The sequence below is a fragment of the Eulemur rufifrons genome, chromosome 8 (assembly GCF_041146395.1).
Source record: "Eulemur rufifrons isolate Redbay chromosome 8, OSU_ERuf_1, whole genome shotgun sequence".
In the NCBI taxonomy this organism is placed as follows: Eukaryota; Metazoa; Chordata; class Mammalia; order Primates; family Lemuridae; genus Eulemur; species Eulemur rufifrons.
The window spans coordinates 79,902,838-79,929,730 of NC_090990.1; the positions used below are offsets into that span (position 1 = coordinate 79,902,838).

At 36.9% G+C, this 26,893-nt stretch overlaps 1 protein-coding gene across 4 annotated transcripts in view; it reads left to right on the plus strand.

Moving 5' to 3' along the window:
* The window catches only part of CDC14A (cell division cycle 14A), a 169,242-nt gene that overhangs the window by 74,293 nt on the left and 68,056 nt on the right, over nt 1–26,893 (plus strand). For 3 of the 4 annotated variants that reach the window (XM_069478288.1, XM_069478290.1, XM_069478289.1), the window contains exons 6-8: nt 11,297–11,363; nt 14,161–14,223; nt 26,153–26,240. In XM_069478288.1, coding sequence (XP_069334389.1) covers nt 11,297–11,363; nt 14,161–14,223; nt 26,153–26,240 — 218 coding nt within the window. The remainder of the gene's footprint in view (nt 1–11,296; nt 11,364–14,160; nt 14,224–26,152; nt 26,241–26,893) is intronic. The other variant, XM_069478291.1, reaches the window with a different exon arrangement.

A 26,893-nucleotide genomic window follows, 5' to 3' on the forward strand; every position in this document is an offset into this window, starting at 1 on the left:
TAGAAGATAGGCGTTATGGGAACACTGAGGGAGGAGGTTTAACTCTGGAACTGAAGATTGGAGAACATGTTAGGAGTAGGCCTCATAGAATGCCTTTCATGTTAGGATGAAAACTGGAGAATAATAATCCAGGTGCTGATTTTAGGTGCTGTAATTTTTCATTTATATGGCATAGGTGGTTTTGTATAATGGTACATTAGGGCAGGTTATTATATAATATGATGTTCACAGTGTAGGTGTATTAATATAACCAAAAGGATGATCTGATTTTTTTTCTATTTGGACTTATATTTAGAATTTTAAAAATTATAGTTAAAAATTCACTAAAAGTGAGGCAAATTAAAAAAATTTGTATAGCTTTACTGTCTATTCTTGATTAAATTAAGCATAGTTGATTTTAGAGATAGATGAATTTCTGGCTTGTGTGACACTCAAGGCGTGTTGTGATGTTACTGTTTGCAAGTCAGTCTTAGGGGTTCCATTGAATTGTAAGGTAGTTGTGTCAAAAACTGTACTTCTCACTTGTACTAAGAATGGCCAGTGTGTTTATTAAGAGTGACTTTACCTGGAAACTAGAGGAAAAGGGGTATTTTTCATCTACTTTAATTCTTTGAATCTGTCAGTCTTCAGCGTTGGTTTGGCAGCTGACCTTCAGGCGAGCAAGGGGCCTTTCAGTTCTGGGGTCGGAGTCAGATTCAGCAGAGTTTGAACTGGCAAACCTGGTATGGATCTTTTTAGGTTCTCTCTCTTTCAGTGTACTACCAAATTATAGTGTATACTATTGAGCAAACATTCTACAAAGTCATATTAATTGCAGCTTGCCTAAAGTCCCTCAAGACTACTGGCCCTTAGTGGAATCCCCAGATTGTTTCTGTGGCAGTCAATGGCTGTGGTTTTCAAATCTACATTCTCAGGTGCTCACGTAACAGTGTTGGTAAAAATATAAAGTCTCACAAAACATAAAAAAGGTAACCAATCTAAATTGTACAACTCTTAGATCTCTTTTGTGCTTTTTAATTCATTTTACACCTACTTCTTTGTTTATTGGCCCATATGTATCAATTTGGTAAGATTTTGGTATTGGTGATGATTCCTAAATCTGCTAAAAACCAATTTTTCTATGACATAGAAAATTAAATGGGGAATAAAATTATGCAGACAACAAATAACATCCAGGGACCTAGTTTTGAAGACATGTCTAGAAAGCATGGCATGGAAAATAATGACTATGTGTGGAGGTAGGGTGGAGATAGGGTGTTGTGTAGACATGTTGACATCCAGTGTAATAAAGCTAGTTGAATGTTGGATGGCCTACTGCTAGTCATTAGTTGTTTTTTGGTTTTTATTTTATTTTATTTTATTTTATTTTATTTTATTTTATTTTATTTTTGTGGATCTCTTCCTGAATAGGTCCAGGAAGGCAATTTAGTGTGGCTATTATTTTTTTAAGCTTGGAGAAGAGGCTAGAACTTATAGGTGAGTGTTTCTCAAAGTTATGTTGGTCCTCAAACTTATCTGCACACCTGGGAACCGTTAAAAAAACTATTAGTGCCTGGGTTCTACTCCCAGACATTCTGATGTAATTGGTCTGAGGGGAAGTCTGGGGTGAAGTTGAGGTATTGAGATTTTTAAAAGCTATCTTCATGATTGCAATGTGTGGCCAAGATTGAGAACTACTGCTCTATAAAAGGTACATGGCAAAGAGAAAAAAAGATTCAATGATCAAATAAGTTTTAGAACTCTCCATCTTGAAGATTTGCAAAGCACATTCCCATTTTAAAGATTCTGAATGGTTCTGAGTAATGAAGTAACCTTTTAACTTGTGTAACCCAGAATTTTCCAAAGTACTGATTCCTTTCCTCTTGCCCTGAAGTTTCTATTTCCATCCTGCAGAACTAATGTTCTGAAACACTCTGAGGCATGTTTCCTGATCCACACCTCTGTGGAACAAAAATCTCTTGGGATTAGAATAATATACTGCCATTTGTGGAACTGTTTTTGTACTATTTCCTGAGAGTCTTGGAAATAGATGGCTTATCAAATAGTGGTATTTTATCGAATGTGAACAGGAATATCCAAGTTTCCTCTTAGAGCAGATGTGTGTGGCCAGACAAAATCCCTTAACAGAGGATCCACAGACCTCCCACGGGCAATCCTTTAATGACATTTAGCATTAAAATGGACCCATAATGTTTGTGTTGAGGGAGGTGTTTGTTGTGTTTTGGGGGATGACCCTTAGTGATATCCCAGTTGCTGAGCTATGTGGTTGAGTCTTAATGGGAAATCTCAAAAGCAATTATTTTAGATCTTCGGGCATGCCAGAACTTGTAGGTCTTTTAACAAAGGCTCAAAAGGGTCAACTACTTAGGACTTGGCATCAGGCTGCCCTTTTTCTTCTAAAGCAAAGTAAACATATGCTGGTAGATGTTAGATGTTATCATAAAATATTAATATATCTCTTTACATAAAACATTGGACCAGATATTTGTTAGCTTAAATATGACATTGTGATTTTTGTCAGTTTTTGTAGCAATTAACTTTGTACTTCAAAGAGAAAGTTCTCCTTACTATGTTTTCCTCTTGAGTATCAAAACTATGAAAACAAAATTTATTGTATGCTCTTTTAAGATGTTCCTTTTATTCTCAACTTTTCCTCACTATTTCTCAGTCTTGATCTTTGAGGTCAGTTCTGCCCCATAGATCTTTAATCAGTTTTTGCTTTTGAAGCTTGGTATAATGGAAAAGAATTCACATTAGTTTTGAATAGTGAGGATGTGCCAATTTCCTGAGCATTGAAAATAGATGGCTTATCCAGTCCTAACTGTTGAGTCCATTCTTAACAGCTGGGGCATATTTGAGTAACTTGGACCACCATGAAAAAAGACTCTTTATCAGCTTTTTCTTGCTAACGTGGTAAATAAGCACCACTATGCAGCATCTGACAATAGAAACACTGTTGGTGCCTCTATGACTCATTAAGTACACATATGGAGGTGAGTTACATCTATTCTGTTTTTTTCTGCGGAAACAAGACAGTGCTTCAGTGTTGTGACAATTGACTCAGACTACTTTTTTTATTCCTGCTTTTATTTCCAGATCAATGTTACCAAATTTTCTGTAGTAGGGTTAGTGCCAAACTTTTCGAACTCTTTATAGTACCTTTCCAGTAGCCAGCCTTAGCTGATGAAGATGATTTGGAATAAGATTGCAATCATTTACCTTAATGAACATAGTAATAGTTATTATTTTGTTGAGTGTCTATAATGCAAAGGTGTTATTTTCGATACTTGAGTTAAAGACAATTAACTGTTATATATATTTTTAAAGAAAAATTAACGTGGTTAAATGGGTGTCAGTCAAATATTGATCAAAGGCCCAGAGCACAGCTCTTGATCTGTTTTTCTGGTGTTTTTGCTAGTTCTAGACAGATTCTATTCTGCTGATTTTATGTGACCTTTTAAGCTATGACTTAAGAATTGAATTTTCACATTATCTCTGTTTCTTGAGATAAGCGAAGTGATTAATGTATAGCCTTGTGTTAAATCTGAAAAGCAGGAGATTCGGTGTTATGTTTTCTGTTAGGTACTGGTTGTGTTCAGCTTTTGGCCCTGTTCCATGAAGCCATTTGAGTTTGCTCTTTCATGAGTGGGAGATGGTTTTGTTCTCCTCACTAATTCTCACCAAATATATTTTCATCTTGTAGTCCTCAATAATATAAGCGAGTATCTCTTTCTTTTCCTGGTGGCTGGTACGTACATGTCATGGATTTGTTTAGAGACTGGAAGCAGGGTGTACTGTGGATAACTGTGTAAAGTATTTTAGGCATTGCCTAGTTCCCAAGTGTACACACAATATAGTCTTAGGGCTGAACTGTCCCGTATGGTAGCTACTAGCTGTATGTATTATTGAGCACTTGCAATTTGTCTAGTCCAAATTGATATAGGTTATAAATTTAAAATATACATTGGATTTCAAAGATTAAGTATAAAACAGGAATGTAAAATATCTTATTCATAATTATGTTGATTAGTGCTGAAATGATAATATTGTGGGCATATGGGATTAAACAAACTATGTTATTAAAATTAATTTTACTTTTTTCTTCTTTATGTAAATATGGTTGTGAAAAAGTTAAATCACATGTGTGGCTTTCTTTTGTGGCTGGCATTATATTTCTATTGGACAGCAGTGATCCAGAGTATGTTTTTGCTACTGTACATAGCATATAATTAAAGATTGTTTTATATAATTTTTGTTTTAAAATGTCAGTAGTTCCCAGCCACTAGAGGTATTCAGGCATAAGCTGAATGAATTCCTGGTAATGATCATTTATTCATTCCTCTATTCATTCAACAACATCTATAACACAGTAATGTGCTCAACACTGTACTATACTCTGGGCACACAGACATAAAAGACACATTTCCTATCCTAATGAAGCTCACGGTCTTATGGTGGTTGTGAGAATGGGATTCAGTTCCATGCTTAAAAGGGTCCTTAGATGACCTTTCATATCCTTTCTAACCCATTGTGCTGCAGATTTTACATACCTTCTAACTACTTGTTATCCAGAGAATCATGGAATCAAGACATATGTAGATCATAGTCATTCCCAATATTTCTTAGTCTCTTTTCCATCAGTGCTTTTTTTTTTAATTGTTTAGTGTAGTCTCCACATTGTAGATATTGTGCCTCTGTTCTCTCTTCTTTCCTCATTTTGAACAACTTCATTACTATTATAGAAGTGCTTTCTTATTGTTTTGTGTAAATATGTTCTTTCCTCTCTGGTTTCATCTTTCCATTATTAATATTTATAAGGTCGCTTCATTCTGAGTAATTTCTTAGGTTCTTAGGTTACAAGCAGTGGTGTATTGGTAAACTGGCTCTATAAGTAAAGGCTCAACTTCATGGTGTAAATACACCCATCACTGCTGAGCTCTTGAAATTTCTGAATATTTAACAATTGACTGTTGAGAGCCTGTACCAGACAGCTTTAGGACAACAAAGAGTCAAGTCAGACCCTTTCTTTTAGTATCTAATTGTTGATGGTGATTCTAGTTTTCCTACATTTAATTTTTCTTCTACTGCTTTTCTGCAAAATAAATGCAAAAAACATAAAATGAACAAAAAAATCCCAATTGACTCCCTCTATTCAAATATTCATTCCTTTAGTTTTTCATTCAACAAATATTTATTAACTATAAACCTCCTCCAAGGTCATAGTTGTATGGATTTTTATAATCACATAATAATAGCTTTATGGTTCAGTTGATTATTATGCCAGAAATCACATTTAGAAAGATAGAATTTCTGGGATGGATGGAGTTTAGATGACCAAACATGAGACTGAGCTAAATTTGTATTTGGATGTTTATAGACAACTGTTGGTTGTAACATTAGTCTTCTGTATTGGGGGTTAGAGACACATGATTTATTCTTCAGCAGAGATGAATGATTAGAAACCCTGGGTGGTTGGATATTACCTGATCTCCTGAATGAAGAGCAGCCTGTGTTTACCTGTTTAGCAGAGTAATGCAATACATGGTAAAACTATCATGACAGATAAGGGTAAGAGCTGAGTCTTCCCAGGCAGGAAGGGGTGTGCAAATTTTTCCCCTTCTTTATGAGGGAGGTGAAAAAATACATGTTTTCTTATTCTACTCAGTAGATATGTGGGTCAATAAATATGAATGAGTGAATGTATGAATGAATGAATGAAAAAGCAAACCAGGAGTTAAGTAAGCAATTGGGAACTGTAACTACAATTAAAAAACTGAGAGTTTAAACTTTTTAGCACACTGTTACAGTGATTTAAATCCTAAAAGTTCTTTGTAGCCCTCCAAAGCATCTGGGTTAAAATAAACCAGTGTGTTTAATGCTAGTTGACAAAGGAAGAGAAAACTACCTTGAGCATTACTGCTCTCAGCTTTATTCAATTAATGCTCTTTGGCAAAGAACAGAGGAAATGATCTTAAATGGATGGAAGGGATTTTGGGTTAATGCAAAAAAGCTTTTCTTGTTAGTGAGGATTGAGGTGTTAGGCTACTTGAGTTAACGAAAGCAATCATAGAAAATTACAGAAATTTTTTTTGGGATGCACTCCCAAGCTCTTTTACTTAATTAAAACGTTTATTATCTGTTTTGTGCCAGGTGCTAAGGATACACAGTGAATAAAAAATGTATAGCTCCTGCCTTCTTTAAGACTATTATATATAGAGAGGCAGAGAAAATAAGCACACCAGGGTATAATTTCAAACTGTAGTTAAGTCAATGACAAAAAACGTTTGGGGACCTGACCTAGCCAGGGTGAGGTTAGAGATTTTCCACCCAAGACAAGTAATCTTGGAGCTGAGATCTGAAGGTTGAGGAGGGTAACCTAAGGCAAAGGGGAGTAGAAGAACAGGTGACTGGCAGATGTGCAGGTTCTGGGGGAAGAGCCCAGTGCCCGTCTGAGGAGCTCAGGGAAGGCACAGCCAGATATCCCAGGGCCTCTGGCCACATTGAGGATTTGAACTTTACCTTGAGAGCAATGGGAAGCCAGTGAAGGGTTATACCCAAAGAGTGACCAGATCAGATTTGCCTTTTAAAAATAATACTCTGGCTTCAGTGAAGAAAAATGATTAGGGTGTAGGAAGGCAGTGGATTTGGAGAGTAAAGCGCATTCAAGAGATTTTTAAGAGGCCAAAACAATGGTGCATAGTGACAAATAGGATAAGGGGAATGAAAGAAAGGAGGGGCTTCTGGGTTCTAGCTTGAGCGACTGTGGGAACCGTCTTTTACCGAGACATGGAGTGCTACAGGACCAGATTATTGTTGCTGTTGTTTTTTGGGAATGGCGGCAGATTCAAGAGGTCCTTCTTACACAGTGAGTTTGAGACACCTTTAGGAAGCCAATATGGAAATGAAATATAGGTGGTGGGCTATACTATTTTTGAAGGTTTAACAAGGAGTTTGTGCCAGAGAGATGAATTTAAGGGGCATCGGCAGATAGATGGTGGTTTAGATGATACTGTCCTCCTAGCAGCAGCATCTGCACTACCTGGGAACTTGCAAATTCTCAGGCCCTCCTAAGGGCTGTTGAATCAGAGATTTCAGGTGGCGCCCCGAAATCTGTGTTTAAAGGAAGTGCCCAGGTGATGCTGATGTACACTAAAGTTTGAGAGCCCCTGGTCTAGGGAGGGAGTATGGAGTGAGACGAATTTGAGCCTGAAATTGAACCTGGAGGGGGTCTAACTTTTAAAGACTGAGAGGTGAAGGATGATTTTGCACAGGAGATTGGGAAGTAGTGTTAAGAAAAGTAAAAGGAAAATCCGGGAACCAAGAGAAGAGAGTATTCAAAGAGGGGAGTTACTTATTGCTGACATACTAAGTAAGATGATGCTGGCAAAATGTTCCTTGGGCTTGGAATAAGTAAATCCAGAGAGACAGAAAATAAATTAGTAGATTTCCAGGGGCTGAGAGGAGGGAGAATGGGGAGTGACTGCAAATAAATACAGAGTTGCTTTTTGGTATGATTAAAAAATGTGTGGGAATGACTGGTGATACTGCACAACATTATGAATATACTAAAAACCACTGAATTGTACACTTTACGAAGGAAGATGAGTAATTCTTTAGAGAAATCTTGTTTCAAAGAGGAGGCCAAACGGAGTGATAGCTGAGGGAAGATGTAGAGTTAAGGAAGTTTTAGATGATTTGTTCTTTTTAAAGATAGTAGAGACCTGAAAATGTTTAAATTCTGTTGGGAAAGACCCAGGAGAGAGAGAGGGAGAGGAAAGAGATGATCAGTAGTGTTGACTAGTGATATAATCTCAGAGTAGGAAGGGATTTTGAGGTTAATAGAGCCTGGTGTTTTCCTAACCCTTGACCTCCAGTTCATATTATAACACAGGTAAAAAAAAATTTCTCAAGAGGGTTCTTCCAATTCCAGTTTGAACAAGATGTGGGGCAGATATCTTGCTGCCTTCTAGGGCTAACTTGTTCTGAGATAGTTCTAACTATATTAGTGGGTTGAGAAAAATCAACAGGGAAGATTGACTTATTAAATGGGAGGTAATGTTGCTTTCATAGAGTAAAATCTCTCAGCTTCTTAAATGAACTTTTAATCTAGTCTTGTCCTTTATTCTCACTTCCATAAGAACCCAGTGCTGCTAATTCCCAAGCCTTTTGAGACTTATCTGGTGTTTACTGTGACAACCATCTCTGATCTTTTCACTGTCAGCTTAGTATTCAGTTTTCCTGGTCTTCTAACTTATTTACCACTCGTCCATCTGACTTCCACCTTTCAAAATTTTATTGTCTCTTCTTTTATTCTCCTTGCCCTTCTTGGATGCCATTAAAAAAAAAAAGATGCCTTTTAAAAATTCTCTTTTTAGTGGGGTTTTGGTAGATACATGGGTTCAATCTTCCATTTTTACCTTTCCTGTCTTTTTCTCCCCCAAGAGAATATATAACACAGTTGTGTGTCCCTTCACTGTTATAGTTACTCCCCTGTGACTATGTATGAGCCACATGCTAAAATAAACCATTTCTTTTCTGTCCAGTCTAGGGGGTCAGGCTTTGGGAACCTAGTGTCACTATGTGGCTGTCATGAGGGTTAAATGTGCTAATGCATTTAGTATTATCCAACACAGTAGGCACTCAAAAAAGATGTGTCATCTCCTTTCCTCAGTCTGGAGGATATGACTTAATTTTATTGCATCTTTCATTATATTTCAATTTGTAAACTTGTGGGTATCTTTCCAGCCCGCTGTGACTGATTTGTATCCTAATTTTGTCAGATGGCTTATTAACTCTCCCTCCTAGCTTTACAGGCCAGCAGATTTGATCACTAAGTCACCAGAGCTCTCTTTTCAGTCACTGGTAACAATTGTGGCTGTGATAGGACAAGAGATGTCATCACAGTCTCACCATACTTTGCAGACATTCAGAAAGACTAGGTCTGGAGCTTTCTCAGAAAACTCATATTTATGACATTGTTTGGCTGAGTCTAGAGGTGGGAAGATATACTTGAAAGAATAAGGGGTATCTGCACTTCTCATAATTTGATTTCACTCTTTTTAAATACGTATACATTTTTTAACCGCTTAAAAAAAATTAAAGCAGTAGTTTTTAATCTAGGGTCTGTGGCGAGAATTCAGTCAGTGAATTTAGATGAGAAAAACAATTATATCTTTATTAACACTAACCTTATCTAATACTTGTAAGAGTACATTCAATTATGAATGTTGGATATAAACTGTAGTAGTATTAGCAATATAAGTGAATTTGTCACAATAGAAATCACAGAAATTTTTATATCATGTTAAAGTTGTTATATCTTAAAATATTATTTATGCTCATTCTTTCCTCAAAATTATAGTAGAGTATTAGAATTGCCACTAGATCTTGTTATATATTAATTTAAAAAGTACATATTGGAGTATTATAAATTTGTTTTAAAATATTTTACTAACTTTAAATGGAACTGAATTAGTTTTCTGTTGATCCTATGTAGTTTATTTTGTGCATTAAAAACATTATTCTCAAAAAATGGGTCCACGGACTTCTTCAGATCACTAAGGGTCCATGGCACAAAGATTCTGAGCCTTTGTCCCAAAAAGTCAAGTGTCTGCAAGGGAATGTGTGGTTATTTATATAAACTAATATTTTATCTTAGATTCCCAGATACTATTTTCTTTGGCATAGTCCATTAAAATTTGCTTCCTAATGTATGGTTTACATCTTTGTAAGATATTTGTAAAGGAGACTATTTTGTTTTTTCTGACACACGAATTTGATGGTATTTAAAAACAAACACAAAAACAATAAAACCTCCTCTTGAAATCAGACTTAAATATCTGGAATAACTTTGAAGTTTCAGGACTTAAGAAACATTTCTGTTGAGTTGCTTTGCTAACTTACTATTTTTATATTAGGCTGTTAGGATGTTGAAACTCAGTGATGATGAAATTACATTTTAATTCATGGCTTAGCGGCCATAGGTCCAAGTTACCTTGGATGGTTAGTGATAAAAGGCTTTGTTTTATGCTAATTATGTGTTAAAGCCCTTAAAGATTGTGTTCTCCCCAAAGAACATCTATTGACACCGTCCTGGATGGCTGATGTTGTGTATGTAGTTGATTTGACTTTGTCGGGGCAGGTGCCTGACAGCTCTGCTCCTTGCCTCAGCAGGTCAGCAGTGGGGGCTGGGCAGAGAGACTGAGAGCCTTGGGGTCAAGTTTCTTGCCGTGGACACCTTGGAACATTGCTAGTGTTAAAGCTCTGGTGCCAGTTCTTGCTTAACTGACCTGAACTTGATACTTTAGTTTCATGTTGCCTAAAGCAGGTCTGCTAAATTGGTCTAAAAACTTAAATAAAGTATGAAGCACTCAATTTTCGGTGCAGTGGGTTCCCCCTCCTTTTGATCGAGCACTTCATGATGCATTAGAAGCTCTCGTGGATCCTAGTGACTCTGAGAGGAGATTGTTTAGAAGCTTGACTACATTGTTTTGTTTTTTTTTTTTTGGTAGGAGAGGCATGGCATTTAATCCATGAAAACACCTGCTAGGTTCTGTTGACCTACATACAGTGTCCCCTTATCTTTTAATGCTTGTATTTGCCATATTCTGATAGGAGTTTGTTTCTCTGCTAGAATACCTCTTGTGATGATGAATGTTTTACTTAAACAATTCAACTCACTGTTAATAATGGTTATAATATTTATTAAGTGTTTCCTATGTGCCAGGAATATGAAGGACTTTACATATTTTATTTATTTTTATTAAAAAATTTTTTTTAGAGATGAGGTTTTGCTATGTTACCCAGGCTGAACTTGAACTTCTGGGCTAGAGTGATCCTTCTGCCTCAGCCTCCTGAGTTGCTGGGACTACAAATGCATGCCCCCACTCTCAGCTGACTTTACATATTTTCTTAATATAATCTGACAAGAACCCTATGAATGATAGCTAGTATCATTAACTTTATTTCACAGACGAAGAAACCAAGACTTATAGAGGTAAAATGACAAGTTCCTGAGCAGTCCCTGGTGGGGCTGGAAGTGGAACCAAGTCAGTCTGACCCTGGAGCCCAGGCTTGTGAATCTACTTTCTTATTAATTCTGCCTATTAGATTAGAGCAATTTCAGAAGTGTTTCAGTTAAGCTGCAGGAGTAGTTAACTAGTAGGATATAATATATAAGTTTGCCATGTTGATAGCTGTGAAGCCAAACAAACACGTCTCCAACTGACTTTGGTATTTTATTATTTGAATGTTCTACGTGCAAAGTTTTTAATGTTGAGTTTATTTATGTTTATAGGGATGCTTCCTTTGGAAATTGCACTTACAGTCTCACCATCCTCGACTGTTTGCAGGGAATCAGAAAGGTAATAATTCTCCTTGCTGTAATTGACACAGTAGTTTAAAACTATGAACAAGGAATAATCTCAACATCCTTATTTGTGGTTAGGAGAGAAGAAAGGGGAACCAGTAAGTAGAAGGTTTTCAATTCTTGAATGATGACTGATTTGTAAAATACAGATAATAGGACAAACTAGGGGGAGGGAGAGAAGGGCCTTTCTTTCTCATTTAAACTAATTATGTTCTAGGACAGATTTATCACCTCCATCTGCTGCTGTGCCTGTGACATGGCTTGTCAGCTTCATTGTTGAGCTTCATTATCAAGCTTGATCTTGGTGTGAGAAAGACAGGAAGTTATCTAAGCCAGTGTTTTCCTCTGTTAGTTGGTCTCCACCCCAGAGCGACTGAATCAAAACTCTGGGGTTGGGGCCTTGCAGTATGTTTGAACAATCCCTCCAGGTGATTTGATGCACTGTAAGAATTGAGAACCAAAGTGTAGTTATTTAGTATATATGTATTTTTTTTTTGAGAGCTTTTGCAATATGTTTTAGAAATATTAACTTACAATCTGAGAAGTCATGCAAGCTATACTGTAAATTCTAGTGAGAGCTCAAATTACATAATTCCATCTTGAACATATAGCCATGATTTGATATCCATCAAGAATATATGTATTATGTAACCCATTGGCAAGGGTCACCATGGACTAGAAATACAGTATTGGTAGCAGTTGTAGCTCATTTCTTTTATTTGATGTAATATAAAACCAACTTTGCTATGTTTTCAGTTGAGAAAATCATTATGATAAATATGCTACCTGTTTTATGCATGGTTGTTTCTGACTTTGATATTTCATTTTAAAATGAATTTAAACCCTCTCAAACTTTAAAATAGTTTTCAAATATTTTTCTTTTCACTTAAAAAACAATGGAAATAATCTAGCCTACCCTTGTAAATGATATCACCAAAATGCACTTCCAGTAATACCAGTTAAGAAATTTTATGGAGATATAACCCAACATATGATCCATAATTATAGCACTTAGAAAATATGCCTGAGGGGAAAAATTATTTATTTATTGTTACCATTATTATTTTGCCTTTCCTACCATCTGGTACAGGCCATTTCTTTTTAACACTTATGAAATTCACAGAGTTCACATTGGGATATCCCTCCCTGTTATTATGGTAACTAATAACTTGCTATAGATACGTACATCCTTCCCGTTGTAGAGGAAAGGTGTGACTTTGTTTATAAATAAGGTCTTCTGTAAACTTATTATTTCATCAAATGTTGGGGTTTTACTCAAATACAGATGAGATTTTAGAGGATCTGATAGATTGTTTAACAGGTCTTTAAGCAACTGAAACATTTCCTGAATGTCCATTCTCTTACATAAGGCACCACGTTCTGGCCTATTTTTATGGGAATGAGTAGTACCCTTCTAAGAATGCTTATAGAATCTGGCCACATTTTTGCCTTTTAGGAAGCATATTTTTTTCTGATTTTGATACACTGAAATTATCATCAGCATAGTTTATATGTTATGTGAACTACTATACACAGAGACATACACAAACACTTCGAAAATAAAGAGAAACAAAGAAAAGTGGATCCTTCAGAATCTATTTTTCTCACTGTTTTCTCTGGAATGGTGCCTATGGATTAACTAGGTTGTTTTTTCTTTCTTTTTTTAAAGGTGGAATAATTTAAATAATTTGTTCTGCTTACTCTAAGGGTTGTTTAAACCAGTGTTGTCAGAATTTGGCATGTATAAGAATCACCTGGGAAGACATGCTAAAATGCTGATCCTGAGTTATATCCCTAGAGAATCTGACTTAATAGTTCTGGGATGGGGCCCAGGAATCTGTTTTTTTTTAATCTAAGTTACCCTAAGTGTTTCTGATGCAGATGGTCCATGGTCTATGTTTTGAAAAAAACACTGGTCTCTAAAGTGTTCTCAAAGATAGATGTGCTGGAGCTTAACTTACTTTTTCTATTTTTAATGACTTGATCATGTAACTTTTAAATGTACTTGTGGTTTTATATTCTATTGTAATCTGTATAGCTTCACCTTTTATAAAATAAAAGACTCTTTGTCCTCTTTAAAATATTAGATCTGAGTAAGGGATAGTTGTTAAAAGTTCTAAGTCATTAGTTACAAAAGGAGTATGAAGTTTTTCTTTGTGTTGTTAAAAATATCAGTTCTTCCTTTTAAATTGTAAGACCAGTCAGGTATACTTTTACTTTGTCAGAAAGTTTCACCATGAAACAAATTCTCCCAAGGTAGAGTTTTAGGAACAAATAAGTATCTATTAGGTAAAACTATTTGGGGGTGGGAAGGAAAAAAGAAAAGTAAAAATATCTTTTTTTTTCTCTCCAAATATCTCATTATGATAAGAGGAAAATAAAACCTCCTAAAAGTAACTGATTTTTCTTCTCCTATCTGAGATGTTAATCACTATGATATATTCTGTCATAGGTATAGTTCCCAATGGGTTTTAACTGTAAATTTACTATATTCCATTTTATGTGCATAATTAATTTTACATATAAAACTAATGTAAATTAGAATTCAAGAGACATCTTTTGTGGGCCATATTTTCATGTCATTCTAAGAATATTTAGTTTCACTTCTAAGACAGTCTTAAGGTTATAGTACCAGTGTTATAAGATGATTGCTAGATATGCATTAAAAAATCAAAGGTTTCAAGCTTTCTCTTCTAGGTCAGTAAGGATCATTTTGTAAGTAGGAGTTCCAGAAATGTATCGTAGATGTTATCAATTTAGTGTGGAAAAGCTAACTCAAATTCTGCTTTTAGGGATTACAACATGGATTTTTTGACTTTGAGACATTTGATGTGGATGAATATGAACATTATGAGGTTTGTACTTTTAAATATTTTGCAAAACATAATTTCATGCCTATTAATTTCTTTTTTCCCCTTTCATGCTCAGGTATTGCCAAGTGAGTGGCTGCTAAAGGAGAGCATCCTGGAGTTTTCTATAGTTGTCAGCTTTGTCCTTTCAGCTTTGGTTATTGCCTTTGAACCAGGAGTCACCAAAATTTTAGTTTAGGAACATTCTATCTATCTATCTATTCTCTTATCAAACTTTTATTGATAGTCACTTTGTACCTTGAGTTTATAAGAGAAAACAGTTTAAAAGTATAGTTGGGTAATTAAATTATATGCTACTTTTATTTTAAAACAAAACTGGATTTGTGCCTTATCATATTGTTGACTTTATAAATTTTATTTTGAAATATGGCTGAATTACTTAGTTCTAAAAGTTGGCTGAAATTTTTTCCCATGGCATCATTAGAAAGTTTTCGAATACAGTCTTCTTGCCTGCTCACTAGTGCAGAGTTTACGCAAAGGGTATCCGAGCTAAGTTGTGCCATAGGATATGATGAAGAAGAGCACTTTCTGAGTAGTATAAGGAGGAGTCTAGAAGTAGTTAACTTTTCCTAAAAGATGAGAAGCCTGTAGAATGTGAGTAGGCTCGACATTCTCTGGAAGTGAGCTCATCTGTTGGGCTTCTCCAGATGAGTAATGCGATTTATTACGGTCCTTAGTAAGACAAGGGCAGCCCTCACATTTTGGGATCTAGTCCAGGATATATCTACTTGAATATCATGCTTACATGTTAAATTTAACATATCTGAAAAGGAATTGATCATCTTTTGCCCAAATGTGGTCTTCTGCTTTGTTTGTTAATGGCATTGCCATCCTACTGTTCACTCAGGCTCAAGACTAGAAACATCATTTTCTTTTCCTCCCTGATCTAGTGAGCATTTGAATTCCTGTTGCTGGTACCACAGGATGTATTATATCTCCCCTTTCCACTCTTTCTTTCTTCCTGTCCCCTGGGTCAGGTCTCACACCTTCTCCTGTGGACTGTATATTATAACCGTTCTCTACCCGAGCACTGTCCCCTCTCCTCCCAGCCTGTCTGGCACACACTTGACTGAGCGATCTTAAAACAGAGCTCTCATCTTGTCTTGTTCTTGGCCCCCAAACTGCCTTTTGCTCCTCTTGCCCTGCTAAAATGAGGATAAACTCCCCTGTCCTGGCATTCTTAGCTGTGATGATCTCCAGCCTGCTTTTCAGCCTCTCCTGTTTCTTCCCTGTACACACCGTGTGTTCCAGCCCCTGCGAGCTGCTTATTGACTGTTTTCTGAATATCTCTGTGCCCTGGCTGAGCTTGCTTTCTCCCGGATCCCCATCTCCTTTAACCTTTTCTCTCCCCCACTTTGTGTGTGTTCAAACTCTACACAGATCAGGTCTCCTCTGAAGTATTCCCTCCCCCTCAATTTCATGTGTTGCAGTTTGTACTTTCCATTTTTCTTACATCATGGCTATTTGTGTACAAGCTTTATTTTCCTTATTGGATTATAAATTCCCTGTGCCTGGAGTTATGACCAAATGGAAAAACATATACTGTGTTCTTGGATAGAAATTCTTAACATCATAAAACTGCTATTTCTCCCCCAAATTAACAAATTTAGTGCAATTTATTAACAATCACCAAAGAGGGTTCTCTGTTTTATACCATAAAAGCATTTTTTGGTGGCATTTTTAGTAGTGGCAAAAGAACCCTTTCTCCAAAAAACTAGAAACAAAGGGAATATGCACTTATAAGGGAGAAGGTTGGATAATGTGTAGTATATATAAATAATGTCATGTTATGTAGTCATTCAGAAAAATGAATTGAACTATAGCACTTGTCTTGGAATGATTTCTATAATGTATTGTCGAAAAGAAAAGATACAGAAGAGTGCTTATAATCCCTTTTTAATAAAACAAACAATATCCTCATTCCATACATGTAGGTATATATCTGTATTATATGACCAGAGGTGATTTACTTTGAAGCTAATGAAACTTAAATTTTAGAAATTCCCTCCAACCTCTGTCCACTTGCATGGACACCTGTTAAGGTCATATACCTAATTTTGTGTTAATAATTTTGTATTTTTAAAGTAAGCCCCCAAATTAGATAAGTTTCAGGGCCTTCCAAAACTTGGATCTCTGCCCCATGTACGTGAGCATGGAGAAAAATATATGGTAAAACACTAAAGCCATTTCAGTTAAGGGAGAGATCCGGGTAGGTGATAGAGAGGAAGGAACAAACACCACACTAAAGAGAAAAAAATAGTTGATATTTTATTTATTCCTTCACTTCTCTCTCTCTCTCTCTCTCTCTCTCTCTACTTTAATGGTGCTGCTGAGGGTTAGTTGAAAAAGTTGTTGAAAAACCTGAAGCAGACAATACAATTTCATTCTTGGAAAACAAACAACCAAACAAGCAAAAATCTGGAAGAATGTGGTCATTCGTTCACCTGAATTGACAATGATAACGACCCAGGTGTCAAGAGGGAACAGTCAGTTTTGATGAACATTTGAAAAGTTTTCTGTCAACTTCCTTTTTGAGAATGATTTATCTGTTCTATTATAAAGCCTATAGAATAGAAATCCGCAATAAAAGTGTGATTGGCAGTTGGTAGGCATTTCATAAATGTTTGCTTAAGGAATAAATGAATACATAAAGGAACTCTTTTCTGACAATCCACGAGCCCAGTCATTTGCTGTCATAACTTCTCTTGCTATTTGCCCTGGTCTAGTGAGTCTGGACATTTGGTGGGCTTGTGGAATAGCCAAATTCATACATTTCATTGGCTCCAACAAAGTTGCTATTCCAAGGAAGGTATTGTAGTTTTCAAAGTAAAATTTGATTGTTGACAGCAATTGGTGAGAATGTAAGCCTTAGATGATTAGGGGATGTTCAGGATGCTGCTTTTCAAAGGCACTTTTTTACTAAATACACCTAATATATAATATGGCTCAAGAAAAAGCCTAAACCTATAAGGCTGTATCTGTATGTGAGATTAAAGGGGAATCTTATGATAAGAATGCTACTTATAAATGCTACTAATGATGAGGTCAGCAGAACATGGGAAATGCTTGTATAAAGTCTACAGATACCTCTGCTCATTCTGCAAAAGGTTATATCTATCTTCCTCCTGGAATTCAAGGGTCTAAAGCAGCACTGTTCAATAGAAATATGAGAGTCTCATATATATGTCTTAAATACTCTAGTAGCCACATTTGGAAAAACTAAAAAGGAATAATGAAATTAATATTAATAATATATTTTACTTAATACAATATATCTGAAATGTCATTTCAACAAATGTAAAAATTATTAGTGAGGTATTTTACACGTTTTTCCCCTCTGAATTTAGCCTTGAAACCCAGTGTGTAGTTTATACTATGGCATAGCTTAGTTTGGACTAACCGCTTTTCAAGACACAGTAGCCACATGTAGCTAGAGTACAGATTCTGCAAGAATCAATGTACATGTACCAATGTACAATGTACTCATGTCCGTCGGAGTGACATGAAGCCTAGGAGAGGCAGAACAGCTTACATATCCTTGCTTCATATGATATAATTGTTCACATGAGGGTTAATTTCAAGGCCCTGTCATATTTAGAAGGCTTGGGGTGAGACCTCAGGCTCTTGCTTTATTTTCATGTAACTTGCAAATGGCCTACTAAGTTTTGATAAACAACACCAGGCCTTGGTTTCCATCTTACAAAAGTATCTTCCAAAATGTGGTCTTTCCGGGTCCTTTGCCAAGCTGTTGTGGAATTGTGCAGTTCCTCACATTGCACTTATCAAACAGATATAATTCTGGCAGCTATGCTGGGAAGGTTCAGAAAAGTAACTACAAGGTAGTGGTCCAAAAGCTTCCTCTCAGAATCAGTGTCAAAACATTTGTATTTTCCCAATAGATTTCTTAAGGTATTCTCAAAGAATCTGAAAACTAAGAAAACAGCCACTCCTTTGAATTCTAGCCATTGATCAATTCAGTTCAGAAGAATAAAAATAGACCTTTTGTCCTAGGGAGAAATAATGAAGGTGAGAGAGCTTGAGCATGCAATTAAATTATGTACCTATGGATGTGTGAGGAACTGTACATTCTCCAGTAATAAAGTTTAGTGGTTAATGCTAGTGTAGGATAATATTATCCTTGAAAGACCTTGAAGTAGCACCCATATATAAAGTTTGCCTTTAGTCAACTTTTTTTTCCCCTCTTTTTGGCAGGGTGACTGTCCTTACCAAACAATACCTTGCCTAAACACCAGCAATCATTAATGGTGCTACTCTTAAGTAGTCATTATTCATCAGAGAGAATTTGAAGTTATGTCTTTAGTTGGTTATTTTAGTTGTCCCTGAGAGGCTTTCCACTGTTTGCCAGAAGGCTTGCCATTTTCGATGGTGTCCCTATGTTGGCCATATGCAGATGAACTCACAGAGAAGCACAGAGGAAGTGTTAGCCTGTAGCAGTACCCTGTTGTTAGTTGGGGGTGAGGGAAGAAATGCAGAGAAATGGCGCTTCAGTGGCAGCATTTGGGGGTGCTTCATCACTGTGGCTTACATTTGTTACCCCATTCAAAACTTGGCCCATGCGATTTCAAGGCGCTGCCTTAAATACCCTCTTGGAGATTAGATGGAGCTTAAAGTTCAAAAACTACGTCAAAACTGAGAAATTACTTTGACTTCTTTCTCTGAGCTATTTTCTATCTGCCATCTTCTTCCCCCAATAAAGCATTCCTTTTTTGTGGGAGGGGAAACCCCCAACTTTCTGTGAGGTAGTTTTGTCAGTATGAAGATATTTTCCGGAATGTCAAGCTGTTCTTGCCTTGACCCTGTGCTTTTACACACTGCCAAACCTGGGCCACTTCGTTACCTTAGCCTTCTTGATGGAAGTTAGAGCCGCACTTGGCGACCACTTGCCTGATGACAGCACCAGTTACTGCCTGCTTGAGAGTGGAGTTACTGCACAGGGCTTCCTTTTGTTTCTTTCTTCATGGTGCCAAGAGAAAATGATAATATTTACTCAATACCCTGTGATTATAGCTCATAGCTGTTGGCGACTGGCCTGGAGATTCTGGCTACCCAAGTCCTGCCCAGGCAACTCCCTCTGGTCACACTGGTTGGGAAGCTTTGTTTTACAGAAATAATGGTGCACAGATGAACATTTGTTATATGAGTCAAGAAGCCACATTACACTCCTTATGGCCTCATGCTTACAACTTTTCAGTTCATTTATTGAACAGACGTTAAGTGCCTCCTATTTGCTCAGTATATTTGCTAGGTCAAATTTTTTTTCCAGGAGGCTACTAGTAATTTCATCTCTCTCTATGTAGGGTTGGAGCCTTTGCTCTTGTTGCCTGATATAGTAGAATCCATATGTTCTTGTGCCTCATTCTGCAGAAGTTATCATGTTTGACTCTTGCCACAAGCCCCATTTTCATGCTTATCAAATTAATTGTCTACACAGAATTTCTCACTGATCCATGACAGGCTGAATGTGGAATATTCTGCTTCTCAGACATTGTAGCAATTCGCAGGTCATTGTTATTGCTATCTTCACCTAAAGGATGCCCTTTTGGGAAAAGAGCATTTCTATTCTAGAAAGTGACTTCCCATGATTGTTGCCACATTACAATGCAGCCCATCTGGGAACTGTTGGTGAGAAAGCACTGGTCCGTTCTGGATTCCTGGGATTGGGTCTTTCTTGAATCTTGGGCCTCTTTGATCAAGTCTTCACATTACTATCAGAGTGTAGGTTTTAAAAATTAAGTCTGATTATATCACTCCCGTTTTAAGTCCTTCATGGGCTCCACATTGACTAAAAGTGTGGAAGAAATGCAGACTCCTCCCTATAGCACAAAAGGCCCTCTTTACACGGCCTTGTCCCTCCTCTCCACTCTCGTCCTTTCCCACTTCCTCCTCCTACCCACATCCATGCAGCTTCCCGGATGGCGGTGCTTCTTCATGCTTTTGTCTGTGGACATGTTCTTGCTCCCTCCTGCTTGTGAGCTCCTCTTTCTGGTCCACTGTGTTTATACAGCTCACAGTCCTTCTCAGTTCTATGGAAGCTCTTGTCATGCAGCCTGGCATGATACTCCGTTTGCACATCCGTGTCTTCCCTGTACTCTGTGGGTACTTTCAGGCAGGATCTGCGTGTTATTCCTCTTTGTTTGAATAAGTAATCTAGTAGATTACGGTACATTCGTAATAGGCATTAAATGTTTTGGAACGACAGAACTAGTGAATAAATGAGTGAATGAATACTAAAAACAGGAGTATTGCACATTTCAAGATATTTTATGTGATCTGTTTTCAGTGGAAAGTGACTAAGATATATTAATTAAGAATCCATTCTGATTTTGCATAATACTCCCCAGGGGACAAATTTACTATGGTAGACAACTTCTTGAAATGATGTTTCTTTCTTTCATCCCCAGCTAATCTATGCTGCAAGAGTGAGGTTTTTCTTAAATCAGTTATTTGCAGCATGGTTGCTAGATATGTAATCTAAGCCTAGGTCTGCATGTATCATTAATTTAGTTTAATGTATGCCTCAGGACTGTCTCCAGGTTGACTATATCGTCCTTCATTACATAAGTAAATTTTCAGACTGACCAGGTGGTGTAGACTCCTGACCATTGCCCTTTAGCATGTACCTTTAGAACCAGTAACATTTATTAGGCCTCCCATCTCTCAACCAGTCAGTCACCTCAGGTCAACAGCAGGAGTTGATGATGTTGAATGCCAAAGTCTGATGTTTCAAGGTGTTGCTTTCGATTAGAATTTGTATAGCAGTTTATTAATAGAATGTAATCTGGATGCTGCTTGGTCTGCCTTCTTTTTCATGGATTATGGAACTGGAAAAATGGAAATTCTTGCTATAGGATTTGGGTCATGCAAGCCCCAGAATGCAAGTGTGTGGGCATGTTCTCACCACTTGGAACAATTATGGAGGTGTACCTCCCATGATGATTTGACTATTAGAAGAACTATTAGAAGAATTCCTCTGGAGCCATCCTGTAGAATTGATTGCACCACTCAAAGGCCACAAGTTTAAGGAAACAAAATTACTTCCTGGCCACTGCAGCTGCAAAAGTGGAGGGACCCACAGTGTTCCCACAACTACAGACACATTCTATCCATTGCTGGTTCAGAGATCTTGTTGGTTGAGTCTATACAATGTTTTGAGGTCCACCCTGTCCTAAGCAATTCCCTGTGGGTTTTTTCCTCCTCTTTAATTATTGTTTAGTCTCTGTTTCTTTTATCTCCAAACTTCCTTAGAGAGCAGTCTTGACTCTAATTATGGTCTGATCTCTACTGAAACTGATCCTGCTAACACAGGAATTAGCAAAACCAAGTGGCTGTGCTTGGTCTTCTTCCTATTTGATTTGCTCTGTGGCCACTCTCTAATTCACTTTCCTTCCCTAACTCAAAAGTCGCTGTCTCTTGCATTTCTCCCCTTCGTGTCTGTCCATCTTTCTCAGTCTCCCCCACAAGTCCTTTCTTTTCCTTTGCCCACCCTGATATGCTGTTCTCTAGTGCCTCATGATTTCTGGTTATACACACTTTCCATGATTGAGTGCACCTGTTTCCAAGTTTCAATAACCATGTATGTGCTGCTGAACCCAAATCATTGTGTCTTTTGCCCTGGAATACTGTCTGCAAATGTGCACTGTATTTTTGCTCCCTGCTATTGTATCAGCACAGGTATTCACTGGTCTGGATTGTCAGACTGATCCCCCTCCCCTCCCCCGTGGCTCTCCCCTGTTGTTCCCCCTGCCCCCTCCCTAACACCCACAGCTATTGCTGTAGAGCTGAAGCAATCATCCATATGAGACGCTCCTCTTTCCCTCCACTATACTGTTTCTCTCAAAAGCAAATCTAAATTAATAATCTAGAGTTTGATTATGATGTGACGTCAAATGGCATGTCAACTTAATTTAAGTCAAGTAATTGAAAGATTTACTTTATAAGTTCATAAAGTACCAACCCTTACAGCATATTTGCATTTATATAACACAGCTATACTGTCAACCCTTATTGTTTTAGAAGTTAGGCAAATATAAAGGAGGCACTTTTAAAATGAATTGAAAAAAGACATTGTAGTTCTGTCTTCTTAAAATTTCATAATGGTCTTTGTGCCACCATTATACTTCTTATGTATTTCTATTATAGCACTTAAAGTTTAATGCATCTTTTTCTTTAATGGGCAAAATGGGGATGATAACATCTACCTGATAGGGTTGCTGTGAGGATTAAATGAGTTGCCTGGACTAGAGTAGTGCCTAGCACAGAGTCAGTGGTGGACATGAATTTGGTGCCATTATTGTTACCCTTGTTTGTCCTTCCCACTTACCTCTGGACTCCTGAAAAACACAGAGAGAGTGCTTTTTATTATTTTGTGTGCTACAGCAAGTTGTAGTCCTTGATATATAAAAAAATGCTCAGTAAATGTTTGAATGAATGTTGAATTGAGCTTCAAAATTGTTTCTCCATGTAGTCTTAGAAAACATATCTGTTGATAAACGACATCAATCTTGTAACTGTCAACCTCAAAGACTGTCTTTTCTATCTTACCTGTAGTTTTATTACATTGTTAAGTAGGACAAATATTTTTCAGTGTTTGGACTGAAATATATATTTGTGACCATTATAATAGAGACATAGATGTGTTTCTTAGAAGTTGTAAAACTTCATGCTTTCAAGTCAAATTATACTTTAAATGCACCAGGAGAATTATCTATTCAAAACAAATCTAGTAAATCTTTTATGGACTGAAGAATCCTATGGTAAAGTGAATAATAGCACCTAAAATATTAATTTCAGGAATTCAGATTTTTTATTTTGTGGTTTTCCTGTAGTGAAGAACATTTATAGTTGTTCTACATGGTATTTGGTAAGTACCAGGCTTTAGATCAGAAGAGGTTAAATCATAGTCTTGCCTCATCCTTGCTTAGGTATTTGTTTACCAAGTTTGGTGGGGTTGGAAAGTACCTTAAGTTGCTGTCTCATCTAGATTTCTTTGAAGAGTATGTCTGTGTGTGTGTGTGTGTTGAATTAGAAAAACCAATTTGTGTCATGTATTTTATTATTGATAAATATTGACATTTGTTTAATTAACTATGAAAGAAGGCATAGATATTAATTTTGAAAGATTACCAAAGTAAGCTTATGTTATATTAGGTCGGTGAAAAGCTGTAACTTTTTTTAATTTTTTCAGATTTAGATCTAAGGTCTCAATCTCTTTGTTTATTCCATTAGCCTTATCCAAGCTGGCTGAATATAGCCCAGTGTTATCTAATGTTTATCATTTTGGGTAGGAAGATTGCAAACATATCCTTTTGGTTCTGGGTAAATGTATTTTAGTAAGTCCCTTGCTTCTCTGCATATGATTGGTTATAAAAAGTTACTGTTTAACCAAACAGATGTCTATAATCCAAATAAACAGATATTCCACAATGTATTTATCTAGCCTACTTGGTCGTCAAGAATACAGAAATTGTGAACATAGAAACCTGTTTTCTTTTACTGTTCATAAAGAATTGGTTTTATTCTTTTGATAATTAGAGCATACCTGTATTCTTGAATCTTTAAATAGTATTTTAAGCTGAAGAATTACTCATGAAGAATAATTAATTTGAGACTTTTATTTAAATAAGAAACTGTTTAATTGCTGTAAAGAATTATATTTTGGTTTTTTATTCAAATTGTTATAAATAGCTATGCTTGGTTTAATTTGGCGTGTTCACTCATAAAACTGATAGTGGTTCTAAGATTTTACGTAGGGCATTTTGGAGATATTATGTTTGTTACAATTAGATTGATGCAATTAGACATTTATAAGTTGTCATGTAAAGTTTCATTTATAACTTTTTATAACTGGAAAGAAACATCTGCATTTCATTTTATTTTATTTTATTTTTTGAGACAGAGTCTCACTCTGTTGCCCAGGCTAGAGTGCCGTGGTGTCAGCCCAGCTCACAGCAGCCTCAAACTCCTGGGCTCAAGCAATCCTTCTGCCTCAGCCTCCCAAATAGCTGGGACTACAGGCATGCGCCACCATGCCTGGCTAATTTTTTCTGTATATTTTTAGCTGTCCAGATCATTTCTTTCTATTTTTTAGTAGAGACGGGGTGTCGCTCTTGCTCAGGCTGGTCTCGAACTCCTGACCTCGAGTGATCCTCCCGCCTTGGCCTCCCAGAGTGCTAGGATTACAGGCGTGAGCCACTGCACCTGGCCACATCTGCATTTTAAAAATGAAAATTATACAGCCAAGTTTTGATTTTCACAGAAATGGTAACAGGTAATATAAATAAAGTAGTGACCCCAGATTTTCTTGATGGCATTATTATAACTTATTTAACAAATATTTATTGAGTTCTTATAGTAGAGTGCAGACTCTAGATTTGGCTCAGATTCCTACCGGTGTGGTCCTTGAGATGTAATGAGGTGGGAGAGAGCTTTTTGTATGGTTAGCCAGGGATGGCCCTGTGAAGAGAACTGTGTTGCTCCCTTGCCCTGAGGATGGAGACTAGGAGGTTGAGGGTGGGGGTGGGTGGGTGGCTGGTGGTGGTAAAGAAGGCATAAGTGAAGAGATGATATAAATATTTTGTGATACATTGCACAGATGTCTCCCAATTACCTGCAAAATCTTGGGTACCCTGAGCCCTCTGCCGCACTGTCCCATGGGTCCAGGCACATGGGGAAGGGAAGAAAGTGGAGGAGATGGTGGAGCTGTGGGAGGTTGCTTGGCCCCTTTCTTGGTCTTCAAGCCTTTTCTGAGGGTCCCTTAGCATGTATAGACTAGAGGCTGATAACTGGTGATCAAAGTCAGCCCACAGGTATGTTTTATTTGGTTTCAGGGTATTTAAAATCTTTTTTTTTTTTTCAAACTTGTTGCAGTTATATAAATATGTTTTGAGACAGAGTCTCGCTCTGTTGCCTGGGCTAGAGTGTCGTGGCATCAGCCTAGCTCACAGCAACCTCAAACTCATGGGCTTAAGCGATCCTCCTGTCTCAGCCTCCCGAGTAGCTGGGATCACAGGCACATGCTACCATACCCGGCTAATTTTTTTCTATTTTTAGTAGAGACCGTATCTTGCTCTTGCCTCAAGCGATCCTCCCACCTTGGCCTCCCATAGTGCTAGGATTATAGGCATGAGCTACTGTGCCCGGCCTTTAAAATCTTACAGTAGTCAACATTTTAAAAATAGAAAGATTTCACATGCAAATCCAGGTGCAAGGGCAGCTGCATTCAGTTGGCTTTCCTGCAAGGTGACCAATTAGCTAGAGCTGAGGAGCATCTGCCTTTATGTATGTCACCTGTCTTGTTTGGGTTTGTGACCCCTGTGGTATACCTTGGCTGACTCTGGTTTGTGATATACTTTGAGGGTTTGATGAACCTCTAACCCTCACTCTTTCCTCCTGCTGTTTCCCAGTCTAAAAATCAGCATTGACAGGAGATACCAGCCTATAAAAACAAAATTTTGGAAGTGTGTTCATCATGAACCTGATATTTACAGATTTTTTTTTCACTGTTTATGTTTATCATGTTCATGGAAAGTGGTTACATTTTCCGTTTTCTCTTACCTCCCTTTATTTATTGCTGGGACAAGCAATGTTTGTTTTCATTTCATTGCAGAGTGGCCAGGAGACAAACTTATTTTAAGCAAAATACCTCTGTCATAAATAAAGTTTTCTAAGATTTTCATACAGTCTAGACAGAAAATTTTCTGAAGTGGATTGAATTCATAAATAGCATTTTGAGAATGAGAGGCATGTTTTTATTTTAAGCTATACTATTTTGTTTTCATTTATGTCCAGTTAGTCTAGTACTAAGAGTGAAAAGCAGTTTTACGTGTATGGGTTTATTATATTGTATAAGAATTATAAAATATTTTTCTTCTCTTTTCTCACAAAATTCTGCCAGCGAGTTGAAAATGGTGACTTCAACTGGATTGTTCCAGGAAAATTTTTAGCATTTAGTGGACCACATCCTAAAAGCAAAATTGAAAATGGTAGGTTTTTCTTTCTTTTACCATTCAAAAATTTATTTTAGTTCATCTTCTTTAATTTATTAATTTCCTCAGATAATCCTTTCCTTTGATAATATTCTCCAAAGAGTAGTTGTTATCAATTAAAAAACTGAACGAAGTAACTAGTGTGTTAAATATTATACTTCCAGTAGGTGGAGCTGTAATCACTGTTTTAGAACTAACAAATTTTTAGGTTGCCATAAATAGGATGTTCAAACCAATAAGCAGATTGCTGGAATTCTTTCAGTGGTTCTTAGATTTATTGGCAGTAGAGTCCTACATATCAAGATATTCTTTGGGGAATACCATGTTGAGTAATGAGGATAGCAATAAGTGTCATTTATTGAGTACTTATTATGTGCTAGTTACTAGGTAATCACAGCATTATTTTGTTTAATGCTCACACAACTCTATGAGATGTAGATACTGTTGTCTCCATTTTTACCGAGGAGTAAGTTGAGGCTTATTAGTAGGGAATTTGTCCAGGGTCACAAAGTTAAGGCAGAACTTGTACTCAATCCAGAACTGGGCTCCTAAACATTGTCACTGCACTGATATACTTAGTTCTGTTGTGACAACTAGGAACAATTTTCTAGCTGATAGTAATTAAATTACTTATTTGTAAAATATGGATA